This window comes from Pipistrellus hanaki (genome assembly GCF_964339955.1).
Source record: "Pipistrellus hanaki genome assembly, chromosome: 2".
Taxonomy (NCBI): domain Eukaryota; kingdom Metazoa; phylum Chordata; class Mammalia; order Chiroptera; family Vespertilionidae; genus Pipistrellus; species Pipistrellus hanaki.
This window is the reverse complement of record NC_140504.1, coordinates 139,050,538-139,067,080: the sequence shown is the minus strand read 5'-3', so window position 1 is coordinate 139,067,080 and position 16,543 is coordinate 139,050,538. Positions and strand designations below refer to the sequence as shown.

Here is a 16,543-nt window from a genome sequence, read left to right as displayed (position 1 = left end):
TGTAGGATCTGTTGGTTCCCTTACTGGTTTTCCCTTGTTAACTAAACTTCTGCCAGGTTCATCTATCTCCAACACCGTGGATTTGTTTTTTTTAAACCACCTCTCCTGCGTGTGTGTGTGAAGCCCGCCGCCCTTAGACTTGGGGAAGAGTTTTCTCCCACAAACAGGAAAAAAAAAAAAAAAAAAAAAAAAAAAAAAGACCCATTTCTGAGAAAGAGGTGAAGTTTCCTCTGGCTCGCGCCTCCACTGCAGGAGAGGTCGATCCCCCAGGGGCGCACGGGCGCGGGTCCCCAGTGTCCCGCGCGCTCGGAAGGCAGGTGCGGCTCCCCGCGCCTCCACCGCCGACCCCGGGCAGCGCGGGCGGGTCTCCGGCGTCCAGTTCCCCGCAACCCGGCCCTCCTTCCCTTCTCCTCCCGCGGCCGCCCCGCCGCCAGGCTCCTCTCCCCCCGCCCCCAGAGTCTCGTTCCAGGCCTCCCTTTGTCCCGGCCCGGATTGGCAGGTTTTATTATTCCGCCTGAACAACCCGGCCGCCCAGTGGCTGCGGGCCGCTGACGTCGGCGGCGGGGCCGGGGAGGAGTTGGGGTTCTGCTCTGTCAGTAACACATGTGTGCGGGGCGCGGAGGCAGCGAGTGAGCCCGCCCGAGGCCAGCGCCGCCGCCGAGCAGCGCAGCGGCGACCCGGGCAGCAGCCCCGGCAGCGGCGCAGCCTCCCGCGCGCCGGGCCCGGCGGCCGCAGCTCCCTCCCCGCCTCCCGGCGGCCCGCCCCCCGGTCCCCGCACCCGCACCCGCCGCTCCCGGAGCTGTTGTTTCTGCAGCGGCTGCTCCGCGGCCGGAGGCGCAGGAGGCTCGGCCGTGCGGCCGCCGCCGGCCCGGAGCGAGCGGGCGCGCGGGAGGGAGGAAGGCGGCGGCGGCGGAGGAGGAGGAGCGGGCGGCGCGGGCGCGGGCGCGGGCGGGGGCGGGGGCGCCGGGCGGGGAAGCTACAAAGTGGAGCCACATTGCCAAACTTGCAGCCGCGATTGCAGCAGTTGCTGCCGCTGCGCCCGCGTCTGAGCCGCGCCGCGCGGGCCGAGGGCTCCCTCCGCCGCTGCTCGCGCGGAGCCGGAGGCGGACGGAGGACCAGGACTGAGACGGACACTTCTGTGCCCGGCCGCTTGCCGCGGACGCGGGGATCCCCCCCAGCCCGGCTTCAGAGCAACGCGTTAAAAAAAAAAAAAAAAAAGCCCGTAGCCCCATCCTCCCCTTTCCTGGTTCTGCAAGTGCTCCCCCTCCCTCCGGCCGAGGCGCCCCTTCCTTGGAAGCCGAGCGGCTCCGCTCGCTCGCATTTCGCCGCCGCCGCCGCCTCTCGCAGTGTTGCAATATAGGGGAGAAGCAGGTAAGGGGACCAGCCGGGGAGCCCGGGCCGGGGGGCGGGAGGAGGGGACCGCCGGGGGCCGGCGCAGTGTCCTGGGGCTTCCTTCCCCCTGGACCGTCCCAGATTGCAAGTCAACAATGCGCTGGCTTGGAGAATGCGCGAGTCTGAAAGTACCGAGGCCGGCCTGCGAGCCGGCGCGGAGGGCAGCGCCGGCCGCCGCTTTGTAGCGGTTCCTGCTTACAAAAGGGTTCTCGGAGCCCGGGCTGGGGAGGACCTCGGAGGGGGTGGGGAGGTTTTCGGTTCCTAAGGGGAAGGCAGCAGCGGGCGCTGGATGGAGGGTTTAAGTGTGAGAAGTAGTGTTGGGGAGGGGGGGGCGGTGGTTATAGGCACGACCCTCCTCCTCCCCAACCTCCTCTAGGAAACACTGTTTTTGAAACAGTGGCAAAAAAGGATCTAAGTGAGCAGGGTTCCGTATTGCTGGGTCTTTAAAAAAAAAAACCACAAAAAAAAAACATTTCCTCCTGGTTTGCAAGTCTTTTGTTCCAATCCAGGAGAAACCCGGTGGATCACCTAATTAAAATCAAGACATGAATTAAGCATCCATTTTTGTGCTACAAATTGCCAGCTCTGCGTTTGTCCCTCCCTTGGTCTCCATTAAAAAACACCAGAGACGCTGTTAAAAGGGGGGCAGATTTTGCCTCTAGCTGCCAGTTCTGCTTTCTATTTCACTGACTATCCCAGGACCTAAATTGCTTGGCTATGTAATTACTAAGAGTATAAGCCTATTTAACTTAAAAGCTTTCTTCTTCTTTTTTTTTTTTTTTCCAACTCTAAATGAAACTTGATGAGGGCCCGTCCTTAGTTATCAGGGGAGTCAGTTTCTGGTCAGTCCTCTTGATTCATCTCTTTTAGATTTAATCAGCATTAAGGTATTGCTTGTCCTTAAGAGCTTTAGCTAATGGGGTTACTGGATGCTTTTCTCAGTGTAATGTTTCCTTTTCAAAAAAAATATACATATATATTTACCTCTCACCAAAGAGGGGGGCGGGGAAAGACTTGCCATCTCCTCCCTCCCTCTCCCCTTTTAAAAAGGAATTCGGAGCGATTAAAACGTTGGGGGGCGGGGGGGGGGGGGAGAAACAGTTTAAAGACCCAGGGCAGGAAATGCAGATTCATTTGGGTTAGGGCTTGAAATTGTAACAAAAAGCAATTCCTCGAGTAAATGCATCAGATAAATCAATTTACATAAAGGTATGATGCATTCGGATAAATGCAATGCTAATGGGTTTTAGAGTGGTCTTGTTTCCAAAGTCTCAGGGTTTTGTTACAGCTTAATTGGTGCAGTTCTTATTCTGGTTTATTGTGCGGTCTCTGGACACACGTTCCGGGACTCTTTCGGAGGAAATGTGTTTAAAATCGGCCTATTTAAGGAACCCGAGTTCTTGTTTCGTTCCCTTCCCCTCCTTTTTTTTTTTCTTTTTTTTTTTCTCTTCTCAGCAGCCAAGTTGGGCCGGGGACAGGCAAAGTTCGCCCTCTCCCTCCTGAGGTATCAGCTGAATGTCTTGAGCAGATAGCTGGGAGCCGGAGGGAGCCCACACTCTCGGCTTACAGAGGACAAAGACAAAACAGGCTGCTTAATTGGCAGTAAATAACTTGATCTTTTTATAGAATAAGTGACTGGAGGAACACTGGGACTTTATTGGACTCCGGGTTGGAGGCAACAAATTAATCGGTTTAAGGCTAAGCTTTATAAATTGATTCCCATATTACACCCCAGTTGCTTCTCTCATGACGTTCATTAGGAAGAGGGGGGCATGTTTTAAAAGCAGTTTTTGGTGACAGCAGCTGGACTGGCTCGCCTGGAACTTGTGCATCCTTGAATACGGTGCCTTCTCCCATATTATCTGTACCCCTCCCCTCCCCCCAACCCTCCCCTCCCCACCCCTTTGGAGGAACAAAGCTTTAGCATTTAAATTGCTGATCAAGGGCAGATTAGGGAGACCAAAGTGGAGAGTGTTTGTAGAGGAAGTTAACAGGCATCCTAAAGTTCAATGATCTATTATGCTTGCCTGCGTCCTGAAAACCCAGAGAAAACAACTCCTTGATCTTCAAAATGAAATGAGATTTGGGACAATAATGGGAGATGGCGGTCACCACAATGGCATGTGAAAAGGTGCTGTTTAAAATACGAAAAACCAGTTTCGCAACTTTATACACACCGCCCCCGCCCCCCCCCCCCCCTTCCCTTCCCTTCCCTTCCTCTCCCTCTCGGGTCCCCGCTCCCCTCCCACCACCACCACCACCATGCTCTCCATCTCCCCTCGGCCCGTCCCTCCGTTCCTCCGTTCCTCCCTCCCCTTTCGGAAAACCCAACTATTTCCAACTTGTGAACTGCAGCTGCACTTCCCCGGGTGGGCAGAGCCCGGGAGGGAACGTGGCTCCGGCGGAGGCCGCCTCCCCGCTCCCCTCGGCTCGCTCCCGGGGCTCGGCCGGGGCCGGGGAGGGGCCGGGCGCGGCGGTGGGTGGGTTTGACCCTCATTTGCTGGAGGCGGGCGGCCCGGGGAGGGGAGGGGAGGGCGGTGGGCGGAGGCGGGGGCCGGGGGGAGGCGCCGCGAGGGGAGGAGCGCGCAGCCCAGCCTGGCTCTCGGAGTTTTGACAGTCCCCGAGCTGGAATTGTCAGCGGCGGCGGTGAGCGCTGGAAAGTTGAGAGGAGCTCGTGGCCTCAGAACAAAGCTTGAGAAAAGTAAACAGGCGGCTGCTGCCGGCGAGCCTCCCTCCTTCCCCCTCTCTCCCCGCACCCTCCTTCCCGCCCTTGCCCCGCTGCTGCTTCCTTCCAGCAGGTCTGGGCGGGGAGAACTGTTCCGCTAGCTCCCGAGGCAGGCACTTACTAACTTTTGCATCGCCCGTGTTTTTTGTTTTGTTATTTCTCTCCCTTTCCCCCTTCCCGCCTTCTGCAGACCATGGTGAACCCGGGCAGCAGCTCGCAGCCGCCCCCGGTGACGGCCGGCTCCCTCTCCTGGAAGCGCTGCGCAGGCTGCGGGGGCAAGATCGCGGACCGCTTTCTGCTCTATGCCATGGACAGCTACTGGCACAGCCGCTGCCTCAAGTGCTCCTGCTGCCAGGCGCAGCTGGGCGACATCGGCACGTCCTGCTACACCAAGAGCGGCATGATCCTTTGCAGAAATGACTACATTAGGTAAGACTTGGCTGCCCTTCCCAAGATGGGAAAGTAGAGCAGTGGCAAGGCCAAAGGTTACCAAGGGTTTTTACCGAAAGGGAGCAGAGCTCTTAGGAGAAGATATGGTAGTCTTCACCTCAGGAACCTGCTGGTTGGCTGAATTGAAGGGGTTCAAGAGGCATGGGTTAATCTTCGAATTTTTTTTTAATGGCAAATGAATGGCGGATGCTATACTAAATAAAAACTGCCCATCTGGTGCCGCGAAGTGTGCAAAAGTTGGGCACCCCGGGGACCAGAATTTTTAAGGGGTCAGCCCCAACCGGACCCTCTGCTAAAAAGAAAACACTTCAAGTGAGAGTTAAGATGCTTTCTTAAGGCAAGGTAGGGATCTACATAGAATGGAGACAAAAGGTTGATTTAAAAGCGAAATTAGTGAGAAATGATTTGCCTAATGCGGTGGCTGATTATGCTATTTACATAAGCACCTTTAAACTTTTTATGCGTGTAAAACTGATCCAATTCTTTGTGCTGTGTCTCCTTGTGAAAAATGCTGAGTACCCATCAGTTTAAAGACTTGTAATGCTTACAGGAAAAGACAACGCCAAAACTTAATGGTAACGCTTCTCTTTATGTCCTGTTCCTTGGACGCTTGTGCTGCTCAGTGTTAGTGTGTGGTTTGTGATGTAGAATCTGTAGCTTTTGACTATTGAGGGATATCCATATTTGGGGTTTATTGTTGTCATTTGTGTCATTACCCTTGGTTCCCAAAAGAGGACTCAGGGAAAGAGACTATAGAATATACTAATCTTGCATTTTAAAGCAATGTATAGGAACATTCATATGGCAGTGTAAGCAGTCTTTTCCAACAAGTTTCAGTGCAATTAATGGAAAGAATTCAGGAGGTCAGGTGCCTATAGGATCTTTTCAGGTGAACTCAAGCTACTTAAACTCATTAATTTGAAAGGAGGCATTTGAAGGATTACACATTTAATTTGAGTAAATGGTTTGATAGACTGATGCACATGAATGCTTCTTAGGAGGTGTTTTGTTTCAACATCCAGTAATTAAAAAAAAAAAAAAAAACCACGCGCACCGTTGATACTAGAGAAATGCTCAAGCTCAAGAACCGCTCACTTTTAAAAGGAATTGCTTTCTATTTAAATGTCTGCTCTACACCATTTTCTTTACGGTGATTAGTAGGGAATTTTGTTCTTTTTTCCCCCCAATGGCAGCACATCAGTGGACGAGATATTTTGTTCAAAGTTTGGCTCCATTGTGACTCCCTCGCTCTGCATTTAAAACTGAAAAGGATCCCTGTGTGGTTCAGAGCGGAGTGTGTGTATATTTTACCCCAGTGATGCCCTTAGTGTAAAACGATGGAGCGAAATGACATTTGATTATTCCAGTGAAGCAACCCGTGTCCACTCTGCTGGCATCCTCAATCAGCCAAGTAAAAAGAAATACATGATGGGAGAGGGCTTTTACTGAGAAATTAAGATGGCAGCATTAATTTCACTAAGTGTTCTTTTAGAGGTAAATGTTGGAAAACCAGCAGGAGCATGAGTGCAGTGCTTTCTGGTCCTCCTTCCAAGCGGTGCCATGAGCTTTGACAGTATTGCAATTAAATTGAGAACAAAACTGTGGTAAGAAAGGACGGTGGTTTGAAGTGGAAAAATTGACAGTGCTGTTCAGACACGGTGAATGGTACAGATTCATCTCTTCTCCCAAGTGCCTTCAAAAAACCTCTGCTTCTGATTACCACTAATTAAAAAGAAGATGGGTCCACTTGCATTCCCTCAGGACAAGTTTAGGCAAGTGGGTTCCTGGGACTCTCCGCTCCTTTCCCTACACTTGAGGCCAGATATAAATGCCCATTTGTTGTTCTCGGGTGGCTTAACGGAGCGGTAGAGGATGTGTGTGTGCCGGCCGAGCCTTATTAATTGGGCCCTTCCTTTCCTTTTTCCTCTGAATTTGAAAGCTGGAGCCCGGCTTGTTCTTGAACTAGGTGCTGTCATGGGAAGCCTTTTAGATCTGTGTCTGAGGGATGAGTTCTAGCTCTACCAAATGGATGGCCTCAAACTCATCAGCTCAGGGCTTATCGGCAGCTGACAGTCTTCACCAACCAATTTAAGGAATCTCTGAAGTCCTTTCCTCCCTGTGCCCATCAAGATGCCAGAAGAGTGGAAAGGTGGGAGGCCTGCACTACCCTTTCCCTCTCAGGTACCCCTCCTCCGGAAGGAATCTCGCTGCAGGAGGACACTTGTTGGAGGAGCTTCCTAGTCCCCATGGAGGGTCACTGAAGGGCGGAGCAGTCCACTCTCTGGCCACCAGGTGAAGGGGACCGAGCCCTGGGCCCCAAGGCCTGGCTGGGACCACAGAGCGCTTTATTAAGGGCTTTGAAACTGACTTTGAGTATGTGAGCTTTTTAAAACAACCAAGACCTGGCTAAAACGCTGTTGGAGAGCGGGAGAAGGGTGTGTGTGTGTGTGTGTGTGTGTGTGTGTGTGTGTGTGGTGTGTGGCAGGCGTTGGTAGTATGGGCACAGCTTTTCCCCTCTCCCATGGGCGACCGAGTGTGCATTGGGCAGAGCTGGGCTCCTGCCTCCTCTCCCTCCAAGATTTCCAGATAAAGCGGCTGCCTTGCTGCAGCGAATCCGCACAATTAAAAGCTTTAATTAGTGGCTCCTCCATTTTCTTCAGTTCTGATGGGCTTTATCTAATGAGATCTGGTCTCTGGCTTAGATCTGCTCCGAATGACGTGTCCGCAATGAATGAGAGCTGCGTTGCAAACAAAACATTTAATTAACAAAATTGGCCTCTCAGAGGGAGGGAAAGGCAGGCAGGGGTGGAGGTAGAGAGGAGGGGAGAGTGCATCTTAAAGGGGCCAACGTCTGTGTGTCCCCCCCCCCCCCTTTCCACAATTTTACAAAAGTTGGCCAGCCTTGAAACTGTCCCCGTCCTCCCCAGCCCCACGACCCCCCAGCGCCATGCAAGCGCCACCCAGGAGCTTCCAAACTCCGTTTCCCTTTCCTCCAAACCAAACCCCTCTCCCTCCACCCCAACCCTGGGCCCTGCGAGAGGCTCGGAAAGTGCGGTCGGAGGAGGAAGTTCACGATGCCGGGCTGGGCTCCGGGTCCGGGGAGGGCGAGGCCGTGCGCCCGGAGCGCGGCGGGGGTCCCCGGGGAGCCTTTTCCTGCGGGGCCTGGGCCGGGGCCGGGGTGGGACCGAGGAGGCCAGCCCTGCGCGAGGCCTCGGTGGCGGCGCCCCGCCGGCCGGCGTCCGGGGCCGCGAGGGGGCGAGCGCTGGGCGGGAGCGGCGAGCCGGCGGCGCTTTCCCCGCGTTTCCCCGGGCGGTTCACGTGGCGCCGCAGCCGCCGCAGTGAGCGCGCCCCCGCCTCCGGGCGGGAGGGTTGGAGCGGGGGAGAGGGTTGGGGGGGGGGATCGGTGGCGGCGGGTGGCGGTGGGGGGGTGTTTCGGGGGAGGGGGCAGCGTTAGGAACCGAGGCGCCGCCAGGCAGCCAGTTCATTTCCCTGGTAATCAACAGCAAGCTGCTGCAGTCAGAGAACGCTGTCCCTTTAATTGAACAGGCTAGGTAATTAAATGGCACTTTTCCAATAGGACGTGCTAGGTAAATCTAATAGTTGGTTATTTAATATCACTTTGAAGTCTGCCCACTCAAGCACAATGACAGCACGGGAGCATGTGAACTATTAGCTGGGGGGGGGGGGGAGGAAGAGAAGAAAAAAAAAACCCAGGATCTCAAAAATTAATTAAATCGCATGCAATTTAGGGGGAACGTTTATCTTGATTTGTCATAACAGAATTAATTCAAGGCCTCCAATTCACTTGGGGGCAGATCTGTTACTCTGAATTAACCAAGCGTAATTTGGCTGATTTTTTTTTTCCTCCCCCCTTTCCCTCCCCGTTCTAATGCAGCCATTGCGATTATTCACAGCCCCCCTCTTAAGTATCAATAGCTTCTGGTGCTTTTAAGGTGCTTGGTCTCTAGTTATTCCAAAGTACCTTTAATGGACTTGGCTCCAGGCGTAATTTCTGGGTTGCATTTCTTTGTTACATTTAATATAGCTGGTGCAGAATGTAGATTAAATATGGGAACCTGCTGGAAAACCAATTGCTTCTGGATCAGCAGCTGTGGATGTGCATTTTTCTCCTCAGATGGGTTGCTGATATTTACCTGGAGGTACAAATGTATACCTTTCAGCTACACTCTTAGAAACACACCTCTCCTTGCCTGAAAGGAAAAACACAGCCAGCGCTGCTCCATAGTGCCAGTATTTTGCTTGAAATAATAATGCGGTAGAAAATAAGCCCACCTATTGGTCGTGGAAGTTACAGAAAGATGCTAAGCGTTATTACTAAAACTAAAAATCCGGCCTGCTCTCCTCGTTAGTCAGCAAGGAGAGTGGAAGCTGAGCCGGCAAGCAGCACTCACAAGACATGGTGCTCTTCATAGAGAAGCAAAGCACCTTGAAAGTGCAAGAGGTTTGGTGGGATTTTCTTCCCTTCTTTCCCCTTTTTCCCATATAAGGAACCTCTTGATGTTTGTGATTGATTGCATTGCCCAAATGCTGAAATATTAACGACCTTCTCGGACCAAGGACCCAAAGAAAGGAAACTGAAACCGATTCTGTCATCACAATTAAAGACTCCCCTGGCTTTAATTAGCCTGACCTGGGGTATATCTCCCCGTTGCTTGAGTTAAAGAGAAAAGAGCCCATTATAGTCCGGCCTGAGACCGATAGCTACTTAATTGAGCACCTAAAGCCTCGAGTCTTTTAAATCAAACACTGTCCTAGACAATCCCCCTGGTTAGATAATTAACTCTCTAGTGCACAGAAACGTTGCTGTAGAGAAAGAAAAAGAAACAACTTTTCAGAAAAAAAGGGTTGAATTCTAATGGTAGCCTTCGCCTCTGGTAAAGGGGATTAAAATGTGTATAGACATGTATGTAGGTTGTCCTGCTCGGAGGCAGCCTGAAAGCTGTAGTAGACATGGAAAGATCTTAAACTCCATTAGTAATGTTCAGTAGCACATCCGTCTTAGGGAGATCTTGGTCATTTTCAAACTTTGTAACTGTAATTTTTGACACTTTAGGAATCCCCTGGTTTTGTGGCTGAATGTTCCCGGAAAGGTTATTTAAGTGGCATCGGAGAAAATAAGCTTATATAAAAAGCTTTCGGATTACATACTGCTCCCCTGATTATAAAAATACACTTAGGTGTTGAAGACATACAGCTGACTTTCCTTGGGGTGAATTGTTAAATAAATGAATACTTTTGGCTGGGTAATCAGATTGATACTGTGAAAGAGTATTTTTGAGATGCCTCGTCTCTGTGTGTACCTGTTGGTAGTGGCAGCCATAATTATAGGCTCCTATCCATTAAAATACTTCTGGGTTGCTGTAGAGGAGGATATTTGGTCCTTAGCTCTGGCAAGATTCTGTTACCCACCCCTATTCTCTGCACATACACCCCCTCTCCCCCTTATCCTTAGCATGTATTTGGCCACATTGGCAGGTTTTTAACTTTATATTTACCCTAATTTCTTGAACTTGGTACCCATCTTGGGGATTGGAATAGCCCTGGTGTTTGCCAGAAACTCTTTCCATAGCCATACGAATTCTCTGGTCACCCTGCCTTCCTGAGAACCCCCTGCTGCCTGCAGCACTGGCAGCTCAGGCTCGCAGATGCTGCATGTGAGGCACCAGGCGGTCCTCATCAGTGCTCCTGAAGTGGTCCAGCATCTGGAGACACAGGCCCGCTGCCCCGAGCTCCCACACTGTGTGGTCCTACGGCTAGAGGTCCTGACAGTGTATTATTTCAGCTTTCTCTCCGTAACTGTTCTGATTCTGCAAGAACGTGTCAATGTGTCCTGGATCTCAGACTAATTAGTTTTGAAATGGAGTTTTGATTGAACTCTTCAAATCGATGCTGCTGCAAAATTTGTTTCTCGGGCTTCCTATTAAAAGCCATCTTAAGGGGCAGTTTTACTACTCTCCCTGTCGTTCAGTCGATACATTTAATAACAACTTACAGGCTATTTTCAATAAAGTGGCGACAGCAAATTAGTAGTTTGAACATGACAAGCCTCTTCTGCAAGACCAGATTCTGAAAACTCAAAGCAATTATTTTTATATAGAGGCATGCTGCAATCATTCAGATTATGGGGTGTTCTATAGGAACATGTCTCCCGGTTTGACACAAACTGCATTTTATGACTTTATTTGAACAAGGAGGAAATGTAAATATTAATATTTATTACGGCACCGGTATGTTAATTTGTAAGTCCTATTACCTTGTTTTTCAGGGTTGAAAGTGCCTCTCTGATTCTGCTTGCTTGTTCTGATACCACCTTTCAATGTGAAATCATTCTGGTCTGTTTAATAAATATTTGTGGATATTAAAGATGGAAGCCCGAAAGCAAATAAAGCTTCCCAGCTTGAGTCTACTGATTCCATAAAAAGCCAAAGTTCGGCATTCATTAAAATGTTTTGTGGCGCCTGTGGAAAGATAGAAGGAATTGTGTATATATTTTTCCTTCAGTGCACCACACTTCCTTGAGCTTTCCCCTCCTCTGCAGCCTTCTCCTTCTCCCCCTCCTCCCCCCATGGCAGATGTTGTGGTCTCATTTGATTGCATAGGAAAACTGCAGTGATACAGCAAACACCCAGAGAGATATGATGACAAATGGGTCCAGATCCCGGTAAATTACTTTCTGCTCAAATCGAAATTTCATTCAGTTTGTTGCTAGCAGAGATGAAGTAATCTAAATTGTGGACTCAGGAGCAGATAGAGGGAAGTTGGAGCAAGCATTTCATTATCAAGAGAGAGAGAAGGTTAGGATGAAAGAGATGAGCAGAGGCAAATCTTAAGTGTTGACACCATGATTGAAAAGGTTAACCCATACACATTATATATCAACCTGGATAGCAGAGAGTTTCTAATGGAAAGTCTGCACCGATGGAGGTTTACGGGAGTTTCAATACACTGAGCATGATGTCTTCTTAGATATACAATCAAATCCTCTTAACCCTTTTGATGACTCATATCTCAAGATATGATTAAAGTACAAAAGAGTTCTTCATATAATTTCAAGGACACAATGCATTTGAACTCCAGTCATGGATTGTATCTTTTTTTTTCTTTTCTTTTTCTTTTTACGATGAACCCAGTAATCTGATAAAAATGTGTGTAGAACAGAATTGTTTAGTATTTGCTAGAGATGTAAGTCAATATTTTGATTAAATCTGGGGCATCCTCTTCCTCGGCGGCGGGCAGAAGTTAGCTGTGACCCCGCAAAAGGGTTTTCCCAGGTTATGTAAATCACTCCTAAGGTGCAGGCCCGTACCTAAGCTTTTTGTCTCTGTCAGATGCATTCAGGAGGGAGGGCCAGAGGCCAGGAGGGGGGATTGCTTCTGTCTTTCTCTGTGGTTCAGGAGGACTCACTCATCGGTGTCCCTGTCATCTTTGTTTCAGGTTATTTGGGAATAGCGGTGCTTGCAGCGCGTGTGGACAGTCGATTCCTGCGAGCGAGCTCGTCATGAGGGCCCAAGGCAATGTGTATCATCTTAAGGTAGCACTGGCTCCCGTCTTTTCAAGAGAACCCTCCCTCTCCTACCAGGGGCAAAGCCTTTCTCCATAGGAGGAACTCTGTTTTCTCAAGCCGCAAACACTAAAGGAATCCATGGAGACTGGATTGGCAGTGATGATTACCCACCCACCCCGCGCGTCCCCGTACAGCCCTCTCCCTCCCCCACAAGTACACATGTTCGTCTGTTTCCCACTTTGTGCAGATCCAATATAGTGCATTTTGCAATCACCTGGAAGGAAGGAAAACACTGAACCCTAAGTAGCTCTGTACTTGACAGATACCCGCTTAAAACCAGTTTATAAACTTGTGACCAAAAGAAAGACTTAATTTGTACTTGTTTTCAGTGGGCTTGCTTTTTTTTCTCTCTCAGTGTTTTACATGCTCTACCTGCCGGAATCGCCTGGTCCCGGGAGATCGGTTTCACTACATCAATGGCAGTTTATTTTGTGAACATGATAGACCTACAGCTCTCATCAATGGCCATTTGAATTCACTTCAGAGCAATCCACTACTGCCAGACCAGAAGGTAAAGACCCCGCAGTTGCTAATAAGCTGTATTACAGCAAGTTGGGAGGCTCCAGCGTTTTGGACTGAGCAGTGGGGTTTTCCTGGGTGCTTGCATGTTTGCATGCCCTTGTAAAGAAATGCAGACCACCCATCCATACAGGGTTCAGAAATAGGAGAGCTGATTAAATTGTGAATCTCTTCTAATTAGAAAAAATCCCGACTTAGGTTTGTAGCTTTGCTGATGTTGTACTGTCACATGCGGAGTTGAGCAAAGCATAAAACTTCTATATAACCAGCTTTTTTTTTTTTAAATCCCATTTGATAGTTTTGATATTCAGAAGTACAGTGGATGTGAATAGGTTATTGTGGGAGGAACATTAGAACGTTAGGTAGGAAAGGGAGTTGTCTTTGTCAGGAAAGAGTGATTTCGGAATGGATAATAGCAGCCCGGACACCGATGCTTTAGAAAAGCAGTTTTTACAAAGCATTCTGTAATTCCAAAGGTAGTCCCGAAAACTTTGAATAAGCTATGACTTCTAAAACAAAGTTCTAGCTCTTTCCAGTGACTTTGGGCCACTGATAGCTCCATTAAAGATTATGGATCCCAATTCTTGATCTGCAACTGGGAAGTTTTTGGACCAGTGTTAGACGTGAGGAAATGACACCAGTGCACAAGTCATGTGGTGTTAGAAGGCACTTGAGAGGGAAAATTAGTGATCAACAGTTGTTCAGCACCCCCAGTACTGGATAGTTTTAGATCTATTTTAATCTCCTTAATAAGTCCTATAGCTATGCAAGTGAGTGCATTTTGATAACTGCTGTGCCTAATTTGTAACAATTACTGTCAACCTTCAGTTAAGAGACTGTTCATTCCACACTAGCCCAGAAAAGAGTGAAATGTATGACTCGTGCGCATAATTTTATTCACATCATATTTCATACTGATTATGTATTGATGACATTGATTCATTTACTCTTTACAGCGCCACTTGCATGGATATTAAATCTTATTGACCACAGATGAATTTTAATTTCAGATTGGTGATAGATTTTTCCATCAGCTCTGATAGTATGTTTGACTTTTTCATCATTAACCCAGGCAATCACACAGCACTGAGTTATTGCATTGAAACAAAAAGTGCACACTTCACTTGGTAATTCTTTATGGATTTACAATAGGAACTTCATTAATGTCTGTTGTAAGGATCACACACAAAAAAAACAACATTTATCTGCACATAGGAATTTAGCAAGCTTCAAAGGTTTCGGAAAAAAATATTAAGCTGCTTTGTCTTCTGTAATACAATTTGTTTCAGTGCTTCCTGTGGGGAAAATGACTAATGTTTGTAAACTTTTAACAATTTAGAATCACACTACCGTATTTTTAATGCTCATATTTATCATTTTCCCTTACTCAAGTTTATGGGATAATTTTAAATGTATTTCTCATTTCTTTATAACTACATGTTAAGTACATCATAATCCATGTACTTTATTTAATTTACTAATAAGGGGAAGCTACACAGAAGACCATTTTAAGAATGAAGTCAAATATTTTATTGCATATTAACCAGTCACCACTGATGAGGCATTTCAAGCTGCTGTACATATAAATACATACAGATTTTCATGGTTTGAGTTGTAATGAAATGAATCTACAGGGTAGAGTTGTGAACAATGAACGGGTCGCATAAATATGTAGAGATCCCCATTTCAATTTGGAGGCAGAGACATTTGTAGTTACTTGGTAGCTCAAAGAAAAATGAGCTAGGAATAAAATGTTGGTTCACTTTCCCACACCTTCCAATATAAAAGCTTAGTTTCCCCCCAAATTCTCTTTTTAATTTTTTTTGCTGGTTTTATACCATTTCTTTCCTGACTTAGCAAAGTATAAAAAATGATTGTTACAGCTCAGCAATGTGCATGGTGAGAATTGAAGGATGTGGAGACAAGATGGGAACTGTAGCCAAACTGTGAAGCACTGAGGATGCAGGCAGTGGCTGTGTTAGCTAGGGGCCAAGTGCAGAGGACATGTAAGAAATATGAGCAGGGTCTCAGTCCCATCCTTCTGAGTATAACGAGGTATAAATTTAGAGTTCTTAGGGAGGGAACGGAGCAACACTGAAAAAAGAAATCTGGTTTTACGTGTTAACAAAATTGCATGGATTATGCCTTTCATCCAAGTGTTCTTTTTTTTTTTTTAAATAACTTTTACCCAGTGGTGGTGAGTGAGAAGTGGTAGGGTGTTCATTTTAGAATACAAAATAGACTAGGCAGTGAATAAGAACCTACCAGTGTATATTTTCTTAATGTTGGAAGCCAACAGAGACAGGTGGCCTTCAAAAATTAATAGCTCTTAAAAGGCATAAGGAAATATAACTTAAGGATATGTTTTTGTCAGATGTTGGTGAGAAGCTATGGTTTGGGGTGGGGCCGGAGGAGTGATGTTAATTAAGAACATTTCCCTGTTGGTATAAATGTCTCACCCTTGGTGCTCAGCTCACCAGAGCACAGTCCATTCACAAGGTAGTTTTTGTAAATAGAGGATTTGGGCAAGCTGAATGTGGTCCAGAGAGATATTAATGAGAGGGCAAGGGGGAAGCGGTAATGAAAACACTTCCTGGTGGAACAGAAACTGCTTTCTGGATCTGGGGAACGCTTTAAAATTATGTTCCCCAAAGCCTCCAGTGTTCCTTTTCTGGGGGAGCTGAGCTGGGGAGAAATGACACGTGGCTCCATTTTATTTTCTTCTCTCTTGAGCGCTCCATATTTTTGGTAGGGAAAATTGGACATTAATTTTGGCCGGTTTCCTTCTATTTGTAGAGCTAATTATCATTTTTGCGCATGATGCATAATAAATATACACAAGCATCCTCTGCCTGAGAGGTAATGAGTTGATTTTTTTTGTACATTTCTTCTTTTAAAGGCAGCTAATTGTATGGAAAGTTTCGACCCCCATCATCGGGTCCCTTTAAACTTCTATTCCCCTGGAATTTGTTCCCATTGTCTGGGGTGTGCAGTTTAGTTCTTGCTCTGCATCATTGGCTCTTGTAGATTCTGAGAAAAACAGGAACATTCAGCTTTTCAATCATGCCACCTCTTGACTGAGGTCTAAGGCCACTGGTGCTCAAAGACCCTACAGCGTGATATTCAAAGGAGGCTCCTCCTCTCTCTTTAGGAGAATATTGCCTTCCATCCAGAGAGTTATGTCCATACGATCAGAAGTTGTGGCTAATTTTGTTTTTAAATGAAGTTTTGCCTGCTGTGGAATTTTTTTCTTCCTCTCAGGAGTGATGGTTCCACCTAGAATTCTCTGCCTTTCAGCAGCATCAGGGATCCTCACGCCGCCTTGGCTGGAGGGAAACGAGGCGCGTGTCCTAGTTTACATATCGCCGCGCGGTTTCCTTGCAGTCGCATAATTGGTGTAGTGTGTGTGTCCATCGTAGAGGGCATTTGATGCTCATTTATTAAATATGCTCGCTGGCCGCTGCTGCATCTTTGTTCTGGACAGACAAATTACCTTGCTCACACTGAGCTTCCACTCTGGGGAATTAAGCCTCCACCACTTTAATTAGCTTGGAAGTGGGGGGTTGCAGCTCCTAATAGACTCCAGGCTCTCGGTAAGTTAGAGAAAGGGTGGAACGAGAACTTCCCGGGAAGCTCAAAATGTCATTTAAAAGCCATAAAAATCTAATATTATTTCATTTTGGTAATGGCAAACGGATGATATTTGACGACTGTGTGGATTACCATTTCTAACTTAGACTTTAAAATTAGACTTGCATTGAACTACATTCTTTCAACTGATCATAAATCATTAACACATTACATGTGTTTGATTTACATATGCAGATTACGTAGTATCAAGTTGCAACAGATAGGAAACAATAGATGTAAAG

At 47.7% G+C, this 16,543-nt stretch overlaps 1 protein-coding gene across 5 annotated transcripts in view; it reads left to right on the top strand.

Moving 5' to 3' along the window:
- The first annotated feature begins 957 nt into the window (after positions 1-957).
- LMO4 (LIM domain only 4) overlaps positions 958-16,543 on the top strand; it is a 42,926-nt gene continuing 27,340 nt past the window's right edge. Inside the window, exons 1-4 of one of the 5 annotated variants that reach the window (XM_084871913.1) lie at positions 958-1,371; positions 4,308-4,546; positions 12,023-12,119; positions 12,508-12,663. In XM_084871913.1, the coding sequence (XP_084728039.1) occupies positions 4,311-4,546; positions 12,023-12,119; positions 12,508-12,663 (489 nt within the window). In that variant the 5' untranslated portion in view covers positions 958-1,371; positions 4,308-4,310. Of the gene's footprint in view, positions 1,372-3,747; positions 3,869-3,948; positions 4,094-4,307; positions 4,547-12,022; positions 12,120-12,507; positions 12,664-16,543 lie in introns of those variants that run through there. The other 4 variants (XM_084871911.1, XM_084871910.1, XM_084871914.1 and 1 more) reach the window with 4 other exon arrangements.